Raw genomic sequence first — 19,172 nt, forward strand, 5'->3', positions numbered from 1 at the left:
TATTGGCTGCGTTTTCCAACGATTTCTTATTGACTGCAACGATGTCTATATATTGGCTGCGTTGAAAACAACAACACGTTTAATCTGTACATGTATACACTATAAATACATACATTTCATACACAATTATATTAAATCAATCAAAACAAATTATTATGTCATCTTCTAGATACCGAAACTCTTAATGCGTGTATAATTAAACTGCCATTTTAGCGATTAAAAACGATAATTTAAGTCTTAAAATTGTCTGGACCTTTACCACTTTCATTTTGCCTGCAATTTGCAGACTGAGCTAATTGCCGCGTGTTATACCAAAGACCTATAGATAAGGTATAGGTCTTTGGTGATACTGACGCCCTTAATATGATCATCAGTTTGTGGGGATTATTATCATCTATCCAGTTTGATTGTGTTGGATATAATATTCTAGTTTTGTTACAACGATATTACGATTTGATAAGTAGGAATGAGCATTAGCGCTAAATTCTGTAAAAAACAGTTTAATGGAAACTACGACAGCGACAACGATAGCCGTTACCTATGTAGTTGATGACGATAGATTTTATTCGAGAAATTCAACATGGCTGCGCCCATGGCAAGATAACTATGTTTGTTTAAAAAAACTATTTTAAAATGGACAGCCTTTCAAAGTCTAGGAGAAAGGCACTAAAAGTGTCGGTTGCAGCTCTCTGTACAGAAGTTGGCTTTGGAGTGGCAGAAGAATCGGCTATTGAAACACTCACAGAGATGTTACAGAGCTGTAAGAAACCGAGAATTCATTAATTTATGAACAGAAATTATAAACATTAAAATTACAGTTAGACTTGTACTCGTTTTGGGTATTGTCATCGGTGTAAGGCTCCTATAAATAAATGCTTATAAATGTGTAAGATGTATTCTTAACAGATATTCTGAAAATAAAACTTTAAAATTTATTGTGTTATCATGGGAAGCGAGACAATTCACCCCCAGGAGACAATTCACCCCCTAGATAATTCACCCCTGTTCCCTGGACAATTCACCCCCATATATATTTTTTTGTTTTATTTTGCTGTTTGTTTAGGATTTAGTAATTACAAATATCTGTTTTCAAAGGATAGTTATTTGTATTCTATTTAATGTATATGAAGTTCTAATAAAAGCATATTAAGATGTTCTCAGAATTTCTTTCTTTTTTTCATAAAATTACTTGCAATTGAAAAATAACTGTGCTTTTTATCTATTGATGTTTGTTTTTATTCTTAACAATATCTAAATATGAAATAAGGCAAAGCCTAAATGCGTGCTCGATTAATGTTTAATAGAAGAAACTAACACAAACTTTAATAAAGATGATATTTAAATATAATTATTTAATAAAGATATTTATATATAATTATTATAGGCACTTCCTAACAGAAGAACGTACGTGAAGTTCTCAAAGACTTGTAATAATATATGCACTGGTATAAAAAAAATAAGGAAATGAACTTTTAATTATTATGTTAATCAACAATTAAACAACAAACGGACCATATTAAAGGGTTTCATGTGACCTGATAAACAGAACTTTTAGCCCAAAACCCCACCCACAACAGATTTGCAACCTTACAACCACAGGTTTACCTACGAAGGTCAGATCGGGATTCGAACCCGAATCCACCCATGAGCCATCTGATAATAATGATCATATGATATTGGCCTGGGTTGCTCTGCAATTAAGCTATCTGACCTTTTGAAAAATATATAGGTAAACTGCAATGCTGTATAATAGCATGATTACCTTGCTTAGGAAAATTTAATAAAAATAACATTTAATTGATATTTTCTTATGATTAAGAACAGTATGTTGTCAGTTCAAAAGCTCACATGAGGTAATGTTTGAAAAGCCCACAAAAGCTTCTGTTTGTAAAAATGGTGCTTATTTGCAGACGGTTTATAGTTGAGATAAAATCACCTTATTTTGCACAAATCTGGTAAAATATATATGGTTTGAATACCAACTGTCATACATGCCATAATTTTTCAGACCAATTCCGGGACATTGAGTTAAAATGTCCGGGACTTTTGCCGATTTTCCGGGACATGTATAAAATGTAGCGATATTTATAGACATATGCATTTTGGGTAGGTTTTTTCTTGTTTCGCATCGTTAATTGCAAAAGTTAGAAAGCCTATCCGAAATACACTTGATCTATTAACGTCAAATTAAACATTACTACTTCCGTTACTAGATACAAGCCACGTGTTTTCAGTTTAAGCGTTCTAAACATAGATGGTGACGTCACTGCGTTATTGTTATTAAGACTGGTGTGTAACGCGTAGTTGTTGATACGCCTTTATTCATTTATAAAAGTTATATAATAAAAAATACAACAATACAGTACCGTTAGATCCTCAACTCAAATCAATTCACAATACATACAACCAATCACAATCAAACAAATACAACAAAACAGTAACGTGCGAACATAAACTGCTTTTAATTGTTTACTCAGCGATGTTGGACTTCAGATGTGTGAACAACTATCCTTTGCCCTAACGCAGCGGGAAATAATGACGTAGTAGATTAAAGTCAATTAACAACCACATTAAACAATGCCGCCTTTTCGGTTTGACCGCGAACGTGAGACAATCGATATGATAACAGGACCCCTGTTAATTGATCGATTTTGACAGGTAGCGTAGTCTGCCTATTCGGGTAGGCATTGTCATGGAGATGCTGCAGATATACACAGATTCGAGGTGCAGTTAAGCTTAAGATAAGGTACATGTATATATGGATTTTGTAAATTCCGGGACTTTTGACAGATTTCCCGGACAGCGGGACAACTTCATTTTCGGGACTGTCCCGGACAATCCGGGACGTATGGCATGTATGCCAACTGTGGATAAGAGCAACAGAACAGTCCTTGCAACTAAATGACTCTTATATATTTATAAGTAATTATCTAAACCATAAAGTGACCTATACTTCGATAATTATGTATACCTGAAGAGAAGGTAGATTGAAGGTGAAAGTTGCGTAACACATGAAACTATCAACAAATTGTGCAGTATACAAAGATTGGTATATACCAAGGACATATATTTTAATCTAGTATGTACGTTCTTGGCATTACCTCTTTTAAACACTAAACAATCAACTAGAACATACAATGTAAAAATTTAGAACATCCAACTGTTGCTACCTTCTCAATTATAATTTTCAGGTGCCCATCATCGTCACTGGCATCAGCAATGATTTCTCCATGTTGCATACTGTACTAAGATTTCACAAGGGCCATGCAGCATATTTGTTTTATTTTCCTTTTTGAGCATTTAAAGTCAAAGTAATTTAAAATTACCATAATTGAGGAATAAATGCAAGGTAGGTCAGCGATAATTATGTCACCCACCAAAACATGTTATTTAATACCATTGATATAACACTTTGATAATTTTAGACTTGTAAGTATATTTTTATTTTTTTAAGTACCAAAAAACTAGGATTAATTTACTTTGTATATTCCTAACTTCTGTTTAAAAGTCATTTTGGTTAGCGACTGTCACCACCCGCCGTACTCAAGGTAGCGACTATCACGTCACCCACCGTACTCAAAAGTAAAGACTGTCAAGTCAGCCACCGTACTACAGGTAGCAACTGTCACGTCACCCACCTCAAAGTTATTATACCCCCACAAACGAAGTTAAGGGGGGTATATAGGTGTGAGCTTGTCGTTCGGTCGGTCTGTGGGTCCGTATTAATTGTCCACTCTCTAATTCAAGTTGTTTTCATCCGATCTTCACCAAACTTGGTCAGATTTTGTATCTAGATGATGTCTAGGTCAAGTTCAAATATGGGTCATCCCGGGTCAAAAACAAGGTCACAGGGTCACTTTGCGTTTAAAACATTGAGCATGGTGTCGGCCCCCTTATTCAAGTAGTTTTCATCCAAGCTTCACCAAACTTGGTCAGAAGTTGTATCTAGATGATGTCTAGGCCAAGTTTGAACATGGGTCATGGCAGGTCAAAAACTAGGTCACGGGGTCACTTAGTGCGTTTTAAACATTGAGCATGGTGTCCGCTCTCTAATTCAAGTAGTTTTCATCCGATCTTCACCAAACTTTGTCAGACGTTGTATCTAGATGATGTCTAGATCAAGTTTGAATATGGGTTATGCCGGGTCAAAAACTAGGTCATTGGATCACTTATTGCGTTTTAAACATTCAGCATGTTGTCTGCTCCCTAATTCAAGTACCGGTAGTTTTCATCCAATATCTTCACCAAACTTGGTCAGAAGTTTTATGATCTCTACGCCAAGTTTAAACATGGGCCATGCTGGGCCAAAAACTAGGTCACGGGGTCACTTAGTGCTTTATTTAACATTCAGCATGATGTCCGCTCTCTAATTCAAGTAGTTTTCATCCGATCTTCACCATACTTGGTCAGAATATGTATCTCGATGATGTGTAGGTCAAGTTCGAACATGGGCCATTCCGGGTCAAAAACTAGGTTATTGGGTCACTTAGTGCATTTTAAACATTGAGCATGTTGTCGGCTGTTTTTTGTGAAGACAACATGCAAAATATTCTGTGTCAATGCTGCAATTGGGGGTATTCTTCACTTCTGTGAAAAAGCTCTAGTTTATGTCTTATTTGAATTTATGTTTTAAATATGATTAATCACATTTGATCACATCGTTTGATTGCTTGAATCAATCACATTTTATAGTATCTATAAACATTGCACTATTTGTAGTAATTATCAAATAATTAATTTAGATTGTTCTTTACCAGAAAGGTTAGCTCAGATATCAATAAGGGCACTATCTCCCTCACTATGAGATATTGTCAAAGGTAGCAATATTTGTTTGAATCATGCCATTTTGTGAGGCAAAAAAATTAAGCTAAATTGTTGTATTTTTTTCATTAAAAGAGAATAGATATCTAGAATATTATAACCACTGATATATAATTTTTTATGAGATAATAAAATTTGGTCATGTTGAAATGATACTCAAATGTGATTTACCACCTTTAAATTTAAATGTAATGCATGACTTAGACAGTGAAAGAAAAATAAATACACTATAATATGAAATGATTATGAAATCGAGTATTTGACTGTGCAGGTTGTTGTTTTGAAAAGTTTGGTACCTGAGTACATGCAGAACCAATCGTGTGTTTGTTCCTCAATGGCAATCGTCCAATAAATAAAAGCACTTACTTGTTTTGTTATCATTTTAAATAAAAAATGTGAGTAGCCGTCGTTGTTGACACTTGCTATGTACACACACAACGGTGATGTCATTTGTTACTTGAATAAATCTGGTGATGACGTCATCGAATGGGAAAGTCCCTGAATGAAGACAAATGTTTTACACGAAGAATGCTGATGCTTTATTCGAAATATAGCGCTCTAGTAACAATAAATACAGAGAAGAATTTTAAAATATTTAAAAGCCGTAAATATGATCATTTTTATCTATTTTATCATTATGATCAATCAGGAGACACTGGTTATTTACTTCGAAAATTTCCAGTTCCAGTTTTGGATATTGCGGATAACCGGATATTGCGGATAACCGGTTATTGCGTGCGCAGATACCAAACTTTTCAAAACAATAACATGTAGATCTAAAGTCAAATACACGTGTTACTGTAATGCGAGCTTTGCTTTCTATTATTGTTTTTATGTCATTAAATAATTAAATATGTGTTTTTGTTTTTTATTTAAGATTTTTTTTATTCATTAAAACAGCTTTTATTTGTAAAAAGTGTATAAATAAATAATATTAATGGTATTGGATACATTATTTGGAAATAATCCAATGTTTTTTATTTGATAAGTTATGCAAGATTTTGAAATTTTCATAATATTACTATATTTTATAATTTATTTTTAAATATTTGTCACATAATCAGTCAACAAAGTAACAACACCTAAAAACAACCTTTTTCACACCACTAAAGGTAACAATACAAATTATAAACAGATAATCTGTCAGGCATTCAGAGCTGATGAGGGAACTGATTATCTAGTGGTAGATAAGGCTGTTACTAATTGGGTTTGCTTAGAGATAAGGCTGTAGTACGGAATGAGTTAACATACCGTACTGTATGATTGAAGTGGACTTAAGCTGAGTACAATTTTTGTAAAAAATACATTACATTTCAAAACATTTTTAGTAGGACCATAGTAGCGGTATTATAGTGGATTTAATAAATCATGAAGTACTCATGTATAAGTAGCATTTTAAAAATTATAACAGAAAATCGTGTGAATTACTGGATTTGAAATTAATACTGATATTTGCAGACTTAAATATGTTTCAATACACAACATTACAAAACACAACTTCTATCACTTATCCTTCAATGAGAGGAAATCCAACAACTTAATGGATAATAAGAATAAAAATAAATATTTTTTTTATGAAACACTTATGTTTATAGGTAGTTTAATAAAAATAATAATCAAAATATCAGGTGAACAAAAATGGATTTTTTTAATACAGGTATTACCAGGTATTAGAATTGCCCAGCCAACATAATTATTTGTCAATGTGTGTAACTGAACTCTTTGTTTATCTGTTTTGACACTTTGATGAATCTGTTTTGACATTTTGTTTGATAAAGCCTCGTCAGGGGTGTGAATGCTTGATTGTGATACCCATTAATGGCACGCTCCCAACCAGATTAAATTTCCTTTTTTAATTAAGGTTTTCTTATCAATTAAACCATTGTATTTTATTAAATTAATTATCCTATCTAACATGAATAAATAAGTAATTGTGATAATTTAAAATTCTAAGAATTCAATGAAACTAATTAATCAACTTCAATATTTGACAAAGTTCTAATAATAAAATAGTAACCTAATAATATTATTTAAAACATATGCACAAATATTATAAATATTAAATACTTAATTTATTTCAATTTTATATGTTGTAACACAGTTTATAGAAAAATACATTGGTTGAATTGCATTTGACAAAAAAGACAATGTCATCTTTCTTTTACATTTATTATTTTCACGTCAGAATTGTGCTGCAAAGTCAAAATTATAACCCCAAGCCCTCTGCTCACAACTTATTTTCAAATATGACAAAATCAAATGACAATAAAATCTCATATAAAAATATGGGGGTGAATTGTCTTGGAGGTGAATTGTCTTTGTGGGTCAATTGTCCAAGGAAATCAAATTTTGGGGGTGAATTGTCCAGGGGGTGAATTGTCTTGGGGGTAAATTTTCTGACACCCTTTATCACGGACTCTAGGTGAGACGGATATGAAACGGGACCGTATCGGCAAATAGCTTGTCGATACTTTGTCACTCGACCGGTAGCTATCGATAAGCGTACATTGAAGCGCTGAGGTTATACATTTTGATGTACCCACTCACGTCTTTTTTAAAATTATACTTTCATTTCTCGGCCAAGTTTGACAAATTATATATCATTAGAAAGCCTACGTAACGTAGTTTTCAGATATTTAAATTATGTTTTTCTTCTAATTTGGGCAGCCCGGTGAGTTATAACTTTAACTTTTGCAAATATCATACCGTTTTAGAATCTATATTTATGGTAAACAGGTTCGTACTTTATACCGATTTGTAGCGTTTATATTTGGAGTTCAGTTTTAAAAATTACATCTTGCTTAGGAGAATAGAATTCTGTATACGATTGAAAAAAAATTGTTTTAAAAATGAAATTAAGTAAGGAATGAAGGCGTACGGAGGTAACGCGTGGTCCTAACGCAGAGAACTGATGCTATGGTCTTGGCGATTATGATTTTCAGGTCACTAGGTCAAAGGTCAAGGTCACAGTGACTCAAAATTGTAAGATGGTTTCCAGATCATAACTCAAGAATGCTTACACCTAGGATCATGAAACTTAATAGGTACATTGATCATGACTGGCAGATGACCCCTATTGATTTTTAGGTCACTAGGTCAAAGGTCAAGGTCACAGTGACTCGAAACAGTAAAATGGTTTCCGGATGATAACTCAAGAATGCTTAGGCCTAGGATCATGAAACTTCATAGGAACATTGATCATGACCGGAAGATGACCCATAAGATTTTCAGGTCACTAGGTCAAAGGTCACAGTGACTCGAAACAGTAAAATGGTTTCCGGATGATAACTCAAGAACGCTTACGCCTAGGAGCATGAAACTTCATAGGTACAGTGATAATGATTGGCAGATGACCCCTATTGATTTTCAGATCACTAGGTCAAAGGTCAAGGTCACAGTAACTCGAAATAGTAAAATGCTTTCCGGATGATAACTCAAGAGTGCTTACACCTAGGATCATGAAACTTCATAGGTATATTGATCATGACTGGCAGATGACCCCTATAAATTTTTAGGGCACTAGGTCAAAGGTCAAGGTCACAGTGACTCGAAACAGTAAAATGGTTTCCTGATGATAACCCAAGACTAATTAGGCCTAGGATCATGAAACTTCATACGTACATTGATCATGACTGGCAGATGACCCCTTTTGATTTTCAGGTCACTAGGTCAAAGGTCAAGGTCACAGTGGCAAAAAACGTATTCACACAATGGCTGCCACTACAACTGACAGCCCATATGGGGGGCATGCATGTTTTACAAACAGCCCTTGTTTTGAAAGATTTTATTAGAACTGGTTCATGTATCACTGAAGTATATGTTATTTTAGTTTTGCATATTGTTCTAAACTTAATATACAAATTACAATGCTAATATGAGGAATTATTATTTGACATTACTCCACCCACTTCTGACCATTTCAGAAAGTGATATGTTCTTAATAGTCAGGTGTTTTTCCTGCCATTTTGGGAAAAGGAGTCTGGTGAAATTGGGATTTTTTAAATTGATAAAATAGCTGTCATTTTACATAACTGTCATTTTAATTGATTATTTATGATAATATCAGCATACAACATAGTAATAATGGTAAAAATCACACAGAGACTTTCATTTGAAACAAATTCGCAAAATTTTACTGTCATTGATTGTATACTTTCATTAACTATAAAATAAATGTAATCTTACAGCAATACTTGTGATATAACATAATATAAATATATGTATTAAAAAATATTATTTTATGATTATTTTATATATATACAACATTGTGCACAATATGATCACCTGCTTGAAGTGCCCTTTTGACAATATACCCCACTGCCATTTTAAAATTCTAGCTTGAGCACTGTCCTACAATGTCATATTGTGTGTACAGGTATGTTGTAGAGAAATTAATTATGCCCCCCTTCGAAGAAGAGGGGGTATATTGCTTTGCTCATGTCGGTCTGTCGGTCGGTTTGTCGGTCGGTCTGTCGGTCGGTCCGTCCACCAGGTGGTTGTCAGATGATAACTCAAGAACGCTTGGGCCTAGGATCATGAAACTTCATAGGTACATTGATCATGACTCGCAGATGACCCCTATTGATTTTGAGGTCACTAGGTCAAAGGTCAAGGTCACGGTGACCAGAAATAGTAAAATGGTTTTTGAATGATAACTCAAGAACGCATACGCCTAGGATCATGAAACTTCATGGGTAGATTGATCATGACTCGCAGATGACCCCTATAGATTTTGAGGTCACTAGGTCAAAGGGCAAGGTCACGGTGACCCGAAATAGTAAAATGGTTTTCGGATGATAACTCAAGAACGCATACGCCTAGGATCATGAAACTTCATAGGTAGATTGATCATGACTTGCAGATTACCCCTATTGATTTTTAGGTCACAAGGTCAAAGGTCAAGGTCACGGTGACCCGAAATAGTAAAATGATTTTCGGATGATAACTCAAGAACGCTTTGCCTAGGATTATGACACTTCATAGGTACATTGATCGTGACCCGCAGATGACCCCTATTGATTTTCAGGTCACTAGGTCAAAGGTCAAGGTCACAGTGACAAAAATCATATTCACACAATGGCTGCCACTACAAAGGACAGCCCATATGGGGGGCATGCATGTTTTACAAACAGCCCTTGTTATAGTAAATTCTGTGAGTCGAACTGTTTGAGTGTGTTTGGAATCCTATATCAGTTCGACTTCAGGTTTTCTTATTTTTTGCAGGAAACCCTTTTCTCTGGAACAGTACACTAAATATTCTACAAGATATCACATGGCTATTCTGGAATGTTCTCTTATTAAAACAGCATCTGATAAAAATGTTAAATGATGACTTATTTACGGATTAGTTGATATGGATGTTAACTATTTTTTATGAATAGGAATTGTTAATCTACTGTTTTGTTTGCCATCAACTTACCTCAAGCATGCATCACACTTTATACCTGGAAAATACCTTTCAACAAAATAGTCAATCCGACAAGCTTTGAAACCATTTTTTAGCTCATCTATTTTTTGAAAAAAAATTATGAGCTATTGTCATCACCTTGGCGTCGGCGTCCGGTTAAATTTTGCGTTTAGGTCCACTTTTCTCAGAAAGTATCAATGCTATTTTATTCAAACTTGGTACACTTACTTACTATCATGAGGGGACTGGGCAGGCAAAGTTAGATAACTCTGGCGTGCATTTTGACAGAATTATGTTATACTTAGAAAATTGAAAATTTTGGTTAAGTTTTGTGTTTTGGTCCATTTTATTCCTTAAGTATCAAAGCTATTGCTTTCATACTTGCAACACTTACTAACTATTATAAGGGGACTGTGCAGGCAAAGTTATGTAACTCTGACTGGCATTTTGACAGAATTATGTGCCCTTTTTATACTTAGAAAATTGAACATTTGGTTAGTTTTGTGTTTAGGTCCACTTTATTCCTACAGTATCAAAGCTATTGCTTTCATACTTGCAACACTTATTAACTATCATAAGGGGACTGTGCAGGCAAAGTTATGTAACTCTGACTGGCATTTGGACGGAATTATGGGCCCTTTATACTTAGAAAATTGAAAATTTGGTTAAGTTTTGTGTTTTGGTCCTTTTTACCCCTAAAGTATCATAGATATTGCTTTCATACTTGGAACACTCGCAAACTATCATAAGGGTACAGTAAAAGGACAAGTTGCATAACTCTGGTTGTCATTTTTATGGAATTATGGCCCTTTTTTGACTTAGTAACTTTGAATATATGGTTAAATTTTGTGTTTCGATCCACTTTACTTCTAAATTATCATCGCTATTGCTTTCAAACTTCAAATACTTTCATGCTATCATGAGGTTACTGTACCTGGCAAGTTGAATTTTACCTTGACATTTGAATGACCTTGACTCTAAAGGTAAAACTATAAAAATTTGCTAAAATTGCCATAACTTCTTTATTTATGATTAGATTTGATTGATACTTTGACAAAACTACTCTTACCTGACATACCACAATAGACTCCACCCAAACCATCCCATGTCCCCCCCCCCCCTCCCCCCCTCTGGAATCCCCCCCTCCCTTTGAAACGGTTAAAAAACACAAATATTTATTTTTATTATTTTATTTTTGAAATACCGTCTAACCATCGCACCCAAGAATCCCCTCCCCCCCCCCACCCACCTCCCCCACCCCTGAATTTTTATTTTTTTTTTGCATTTTTTTTCCCGCATTTTTGGAAGATAATGTTATAAATGTCCACACCGCCACACTATACACCCCTCTTCACTCCACCCCTCCCTCCTTTGTGATTGAAATTGAGAGTCCCTTCACCTTTAAAAAGAAAATAGATGAGCGGTCTGCACCCGCAAGGCGGTGCTCTTGTTTTACTTTTTAGCTCGGCTGTTTTCGGAGAAAACCGGAGGCATTGTCCTAGCCATCTCGTCGTCCGCATAGTGCTAAAACCTTGACATTTTGTCAAGGTTTTGAACATTGGCTATAAAATAAAATAAAAGTGCTTCCACCTACAACTTTGAAACTTCATATGCAGCTTCACCTTGATGAGTTCTACACGCCTCACCCATATTTGGGTCACTAGGTCAAATGTCAAGGTCACTGTGACCTCTAGAAAAAAATAAATATTATTTTTTTCTGACAAGCTTTCATTTATTAAAAAATGCACCCACAGCTGAGTGTTGGCACCCGTTATGCGGTGCTCTTGTTTAAAACTTGAGTCCAAAATAAGGATTTAATGTTAAAATGTAATCATGATTACATTACATGTATATATGACATTCAATATTTTCAAGCAGCAGAGCAGCATAACTTAATTGTAGTTAGATGCTTGTAAAGAATTTGAAAGCATTTAACATAAACATGTGTTGATATAAATCTAAGCAATAATGTTTCCTCTTTCAAAATTGTCTTTGCTGATATTTACTTTTTATGTTTAATACAACATTGGTTTCAGTGCTAACAGAAATAGGAAAAAGTTCAAAGGCCTACACAGAACTGTCTGGTCGAACGGAAGTCATGGTTACGGATGTCCTGACAGCACTCATTGATCAGGGTATCAAACTTATTTCATAATACTTAAAATTTGAGCAGTGGTTTTTATGCCCCCCTTCGAAGAACAGGGGGTCTATTGTTTAGCTGGATGTCGGGTCGGTTGGTCTGTCTGTCTGTAGACCAGTTTGTTTCCGATTAATAACTCCAATTGGCTTGATACTTCACATATGCATTGGCCTTGGACAGTACATGTAGATGACCCCTTTGAAATTGGGGTCACTTGGTCAAAGGTCACTGTCACATTAAGTATGAAAATCGCATCTGATCAATAACTTGTCAACAAAGTGACGGATTGGCTTGATACTTCACGTGTGCATTGGCCTTGGACACTAGATGACCCCTATTGAAATTTGGGTCACTAGGGCACAAGTCACTGTCACAATTAAGTGATAAAATTGTTTCCAATTAATGACACGTCAAGGAATTGATGGATTGGCTTGATATTTAACATGTGCATTGGCCTTGGAAAGTAGATGACCCCTAGTTATAATACTAAAAAATTCTCAACCCATTTACTATATCTATGATTTAACAGAAGTGCATAATTCTGTGTCAACTAAAAACTTACTTACAGTGGCCAAGTCACTATAATATGATAAGATAAACTCTTATGGTCAGTTTTGTTGCACAAAATCCTTTTTCAAGGCCCTGTTTGGGATGAGGGGCATTTGCCTCAAACCACGGAGCTCTTGTTACCGATGCTTTCAGGACTCTGCAATATTGCCTTAGACACAAAGTTTAAGTTAAAGTTAGTACTGAACAAATACTTTAGAGTATTAATATGACTCAATTTGTTGTTTTCGGTTCAGGTCTTATTAAAAGTACCTTGGGTACACTTAAGTAAACTACAATTTACCATGGGTACACAAAATACACTTTAAGGCACCTGGCCATACTCCAAGGTACTTTTTAGTATATTAAACGTACCCCAGGTAATTTTTAGTACACATGTACTTGTGTACCGGCGATAAAGTTGTACATGAGGGAGCAATGACCAGTAAAGCATTAATATGCCTGCCTTGAAAAAGGCATATTTCTTTGCACCTGTCCATTTATTTTCTGCAGGATATCCAATTAGCTGATATACTGCTTACCAGCTAGAAAAGGAGGCACCAAGTCGACTGTTTAGTGACACTAGTCAGATGTGAAGCTTAAATAAAATGTTTCTTATTAACAGCACATATTGAGATTTTGGCTGCAACTCATGCATAGTTTACAAACATGTCTATACAGTTACATTGTAATGCAATTTTTATCGTTTACCGGTTCTTGAAATACTCAGAAAGAATTATTCTTGTGTTTCATTTTACTTGACCCCTGTTTGGTTTATTTGACTCCTATCCAATAATTTAGTTTCTTATTTTAAATGTGTTGTTTTTTCTTAACTTATGAAAGCCAGGTGCTTAAGAAAGCTTAGAAACATTTGCTTTGTTTGCAGGGATTCATATTGACTCAATTCCTGCCTATGCCAATAGAGGGGGAAAAACTGTTCTTATTTCACGTAAGTTTAATTTTGTAAATTAGTTATTATCTTGAGTAATTTTTTTTTTAAAGTAATCAGATTTTGTAACCATGATTGTCAAATTTGTATTCACAGGTAACCAATTTTATAACATATAGAGAATAATAGTTAGTGCTGATTATAGATCAGGTTATCATGCGATGCTTAGAAAACAAAAAGCACGAGCCTTGGCTAATCTATTATTCTATTTATCCCACTTTTTATTCAGTAAACCTTTTTTAAACAAAATTAGTTTTCATGAGTGTTTGTCGTACTTTGATAATGACTGTAGTGTAACAAAGGTCAGTGTTTTACTCCGCGTTTCCAACAATAAACGCTGATCAAAAAATCATTTTTTTAAATCAGAATATTGTGCTGTGACAAAGAGTCGTGCGTTATTATACCCCCATTATCATTGGTAATTATACCCCATTACCATTGGTAATGGGGCTATATAGGAGTCACTTTGTCTGTCTGTTGGTCGGTCTGTCTGTCGGTCTGTCTGTCGGTCTGTCCCGAAACTTCATCCAATCTTTACCAAACTTTGTCACAAGTTGTATCTAGATGATGTCTAGGTCAAGTGTGAAAAGGGGTCATGCTGGGTTGAAAACTAGGTCACGGGGTCACTAAGTGTGTTTCACACCGAAAGTTTGTCAGGACCAAAACTTTGTCATGTATCATTAGATTTTAAAATTACTTGGCACATTTGTTCACCATCATGGGACAGTGTGTCATGTTAAAAAAGTATGTCGATATCTCCAAGGTCAAGGTCATACTTAGGGTTCAAAGGTAAAATGCGTGTCCGGGCCATAACTTTATCATTTATTGTGAGATTTTAAAAACATTTGTTCACCAGCATTGGACGGTGTGTAGCGCGATAGATTATGTCGATATCTCCAAGGTCAAGGTCACACTATGAGTTCAAAGATCAAAAATGGCCATAAATGAGTTTGTCCGGGCAATAACTATGTCGTTCATTGTGAGATTTTAAAAATCATTTGGCACATTTGTTCACCATCATTGGCGGGTGTGTCGAGCGAAAGAATTACGTCGATATCTCCAAGGTCAAGGTCACACTTTAAGTTCAAAGGTAAAAAATGGCCATTAATGAGCTTGTCCGGGCCATAACTTTGTCGTTCATTGTGAGATTTTAAAATCATTTGGCACATTTGTTCAATATCATTGGACCGTGTGTCGAGTGAAAGAAAACGTTGATATCTCCAAGGCCAAGGTCACACTTTGAGTTCAAAGGTCAAATATGGCCATTAATGAGCTTGTCCAGGCCATAACTATGTCATTTATTGTGAGATTTTAAAATCATTTGGCACATTTGTTCACCATCATTGGACGGTGTGTGGCGCATGAACGAATTACGTCGATATCTCCAAGGTCAAGGTCACACTTTGAGTTCAAAGTTCACAAATTGCCATAAATGAGCTTGTCCGGGCCATAACAATGTCATTCATTGAGAGATTTGAAAGTTACCTGGTACATTTGTTCACAATCATTGGACGATGTGTCATGCGAAAGATTAACGTCAATATCTCCAATGTCAAGGTCACACTTGGAGTTCAAAAGTAAATAAATGGCCATAAATGCGCTTGTCCGGGCCATAACTATGTCATTTATTGTGAGATTTTAAAATGACTCTGTACATTAATTTTGTTCACAGTCCTTGGACGGCATGTCATGCGAAAGAATTCAAGAGTTTAAAGGTCGAAATGGCCATAAATGATAATGGCATAATTATTCTTAACAATCACCATAAATTAGATTCTTGTTTTGTGAAGACAGCATGCCAAATAGTCTGTGTCAATGCGGCATGTGGGGGTATACCGTATACGTCACGTCTGTGACAAAGCTCTAGTTAATTACAATTTTATTCATATTGAATTGCAAATCTAAAAGTTTTATGACATCAATATAACATTTAGTTGTCGTATACAAGGAACTACATTTGTTTACAACCTTAGTTTTATCTAATATTGCACACAAAAAAACGGATCCATTCTTAACTCTACGGAAAAATACAGGTGGCAAGGTGTGTGGGAAAAAAGTAGTCCCCATTCGGCATGTGCTGTGATTTATAGCATAAATTTAATCACCAGGACTTTAATCAACCAAATTCGCTGTCAAAGTAGGATAAAATAATTTCTTACGTCAACATACTGTGTATCTACATACCTGTATTAACAACTGTGGTCTGTCATGTTTCAGCTGTCCAGACTGCAGCACCTCCCATACAGAAGGTCTTATCAGCAGGGGAGAATCAGCCCCACCCTGCCCACATACCGGAACACCTGCCTCCCTTCCCTGACCCCCACACATACATACGCACAGAGGTATACACAGCAAGATTTGAAGCTTCTTTCTTTTTGATATTTGATAAAAATTACAGTACAGAAATTCTTAATTTCAAACCTCAAAAAATTTCTGAAAATGATTCAGTTAATGTCTGTATTTAAATATGTTCCAAAAATGTGAAATCTCCATAAACCTTCTTTTAAAATGCTTGGAGAATTTAGTCACTGCTGATGGTGAATATGAAGAATTTGGATGTGACCAGAGACATGGGGTAATTGTTTGCACCAAATTTCATTGAAGATGAATTTGTAGGAGCAAAATTTGAAGTGCAAACATACATTTTTTTCTGTGTTTAAGCTTGTTCAATGGACCTGCTTGGGTGTTATACTTTGTAAAACAGTTCATGGAAAACTGTCAAAACTGTCAAACACACTCAGGTTATGTAACTCTTATTGTATAATGTCTTTTTTTAAGAAGTTGCTCAAAAATAATTTTTATCTCTGTATGCCTTGCAGAGTGGTACTCAACCTGTGTCAGAGTACCAGCTGATCCGGGAAAAAGCTGCGTCTTACAAGCGTGACACTGAGAGGGCTCTTACAAGATTTGTGGCCAAGACTGGAGAGACCCAGAGCCTCTTCAAGGATGACAATTCTCTATTCCCATGTAAGACCATCCAATAAGAATTGCGTGTTTCATGCTTGATGGACAAGGTTTCCATATGCCCACATCATCATATACATGTATGCTTTGACCATGTCAGTTATATGTGATAAGTGTTGATCTTCCAATAATAAACATGATTGAAGGATCCCTTAATTATGGCTTTCCAAGGGAAAATGAAATAATCATAACATGTGAAAACAATGTTGTGAAAACTCAGTGGATATGGTTTACTTTTCTAGTTTAGTTTATGATTTTATAATGTTCATTACAGATAAGATTAGCTCATGTGAAATAAATAGTTTTTTTATAGGATTTTATATGAACAAGTTAAGAGGTCACTTAAAAGCTGCTTTATTTCTGTTAACTGTTGTTCATAATACAATTAATTGTAGTACTTTTAATAGTTTAATTCTGATCTGGGTGTATAGTAGATGTTATGTAATCTGAAATTATGACAATTGGTTAATATATGAGCTTTTGTTGAATATTAAAGACAAACTCAAGAATTTTGTACCGTAGATTTCGGAAAACCCCACTTGTATGGTGAAACAAAACATGCTGAGCAAATTAAAATCATTTCAAATTTACCTTTATTATTGACGTTAATTATTTGGTAGAAACTGACATTCGTACTGAATAATGTTTGACATATAGTTTTCCCAAAGCTGTGTAGATCCTGTTAACAACTATTGACATCCTCTCCGTGCAGTGATTGCTGTGCAGACCCATGCCCAGCCTTACCTAGCCGCCTTGCTGCCCAAGGACCAGGACCTTGACACCCTTGAGGCCTCTGACATACAGGGGTATGGACGCCAGGGCTCGGGTTCCCGTCCAGACCTGCCCGGCACAAGGGCTCAGAAGTCAGAGACAGTCGATCCTGAACTCATTGACAATCCTTACCTGCAGCCCGTGAAACTGCCCAAGTATAAGAAGTATAAGATCAGCTGAGTGTGAATCTGGAAGCTTTACTGGGAACAATGTCGGAAAAATATGTGAATTTATACTGACAATGTGAGTGATTGTCGATGTTTGTGGACATGGGTTTGTGTGCTTGTTTTGTTAACTCGGTTAACAAATTCTTCATATTCACCATCAGCAGTGACTAAATTCTCCAAGCATTTTAAAAGAAGGTTTATGGAGATTTCACATTTTTGTTAATTGCTTACACAGTTGTATAAAATATTTGCTCTTATGTGTTCAAGTTGAAATTTCTGTGTAATTTGTAACATCTTTCAGGCAAAGCTTGCCGAAATTAATGTTACCTTGTCCACATTTTAAATAGTGATTGACAATGTTATATTATGAATACACACAAATTCAAAGGGATGACATTTTATGTTCACTCATTACTGTTTACAAATTGTGTTATTGGACAGTTTTCCAATGTTATTGTGAACTATGTCAATATAAAAAGGAAAATTGTTTACATTGCAAACATTGATTATAAATGTTTTGTTTTCATTACATTTAATATTTCATTTCCTCTTCTTTTACAATGTATTTATTTGTATTAATATTCTTGCAAAACTTATATTCGGCCAACTGTTCCTTGAATATATTTACTTCATCTAAAACTTCACTGTATCTTGCCAATACTATAGACTTTAGCACTTCTATTTTCACCAGTTGTCAACAGCTATCATAACTGTCATGGCACATTTAGCCGACCTTTCATTGATAAGACCAATGAATATAAAACCAATATACTTAATCAAGTCTAAAAATGCAACAACCATTAAGTATAAAAAATTTAAGATACTATATCGATGAACATATATAAGTTTTCGCACTAATTGTTAACTAGAAATAATTAATGACTAAGACAGTTTTTTTTTTCCCACAGTAACATGTTCAATATTTATTGAACATAGAATTCGAAAAAAGAAGAAGTCTTTTGAATAAGACATATTCTCTTTATTTTCTTGAATTAATGTGACTAATTGACAAAGGGTTTACATCGAGCAGTGTCTATTTCTCAGCAATGTGCTTGTTCCATTATCTAGCGTAACCTCTGTTATTGGCTCAATGACAAGCTATTGTAAAACCAAACAAATGAATTGTAAGTACATTTAATTATAGTTTTTGGTCAGAGGGAATAACAATCTCGAAATAATTATTTTAAAATTAACATAAATTATGTAAATCCTGGTGGTTTTAATGCATCTTTAACTTGTCCATTTACGCAGATGGAATCTTTCTGCTTGTTGCTTGGTAATTAAAGGTCCAAATTTCATGTCTGTTCATGAAGTAATCCTGGAACTTGATTCATGAGGTCGAAATGAAACTCCTGGTAAGAAATGTAGACTGAAACGTGCCTCAGAAATTAACAAGGAGCTTAACCT

At 34.9% G+C, this 19,172-nt stretch overlaps 1 protein-coding gene across 1 annotated transcript; it reads left to right on the forward strand.

Annotated features, from left to right (window-relative positions):
• Window positions 1-557: 557 nt before the first annotated feature.
• On the forward strand, window positions 558-18,308 carry LOC127853245 (transcription initiation factor TFIID subunit 8-like). Its single transcript, XM_052387584.1, has 6 exons — window positions 558-760; window positions 12,265-12,363; window positions 13,801-13,863; window positions 16,081-16,205; window positions 16,683-16,830; window positions 17,540-18,308. Exons 1-6 carry the CDS (start codon window positions 634-636, stop codon window positions 17,776-17,778), a joined length of 801 nt encoding a protein of 266 aa, XP_052243544.1. The 5' UTR covers window positions 558-633; the 3' UTR covers window positions 17,779-18,308.
• The last annotated feature ends 864 nt before the right edge of the window (window positions 18,309-19,172 follow it).

The sequence above is a fragment of the Dreissena polymorpha genome, chromosome 12, assembly GCF_020536995.1.
Source record: "Dreissena polymorpha isolate Duluth1 chromosome 12, UMN_Dpol_1.0, whole genome shotgun sequence".
Lineage (NCBI taxonomy): Eukaryota > Metazoa > Mollusca > Bivalvia > Myida > Dreissenidae > Dreissena > Dreissena polymorpha.

Coding starts and splice junctions, on each gene's coding strand:
- LOC127853245 (XM_052387584.1), top strand. CDS start 634: ATGGACAGCCTTTCAAAGTCTAGGAGAAAGGCACTAAAAGTGTCGGTT. Junction 761..12,264: donor CACAGAGATGTTACAGAGCT/GTAAGAAACCGA, acceptor CATTGGTTTCAG/TGCTAACAGAAATAGGAAAA. Junction 12,364..13,800: donor GACAGCACTCATTGATCAGG/GTATCAAACTTA, acceptor CTTTGTTTGCAG/GGATTCATATTGACTCAATT.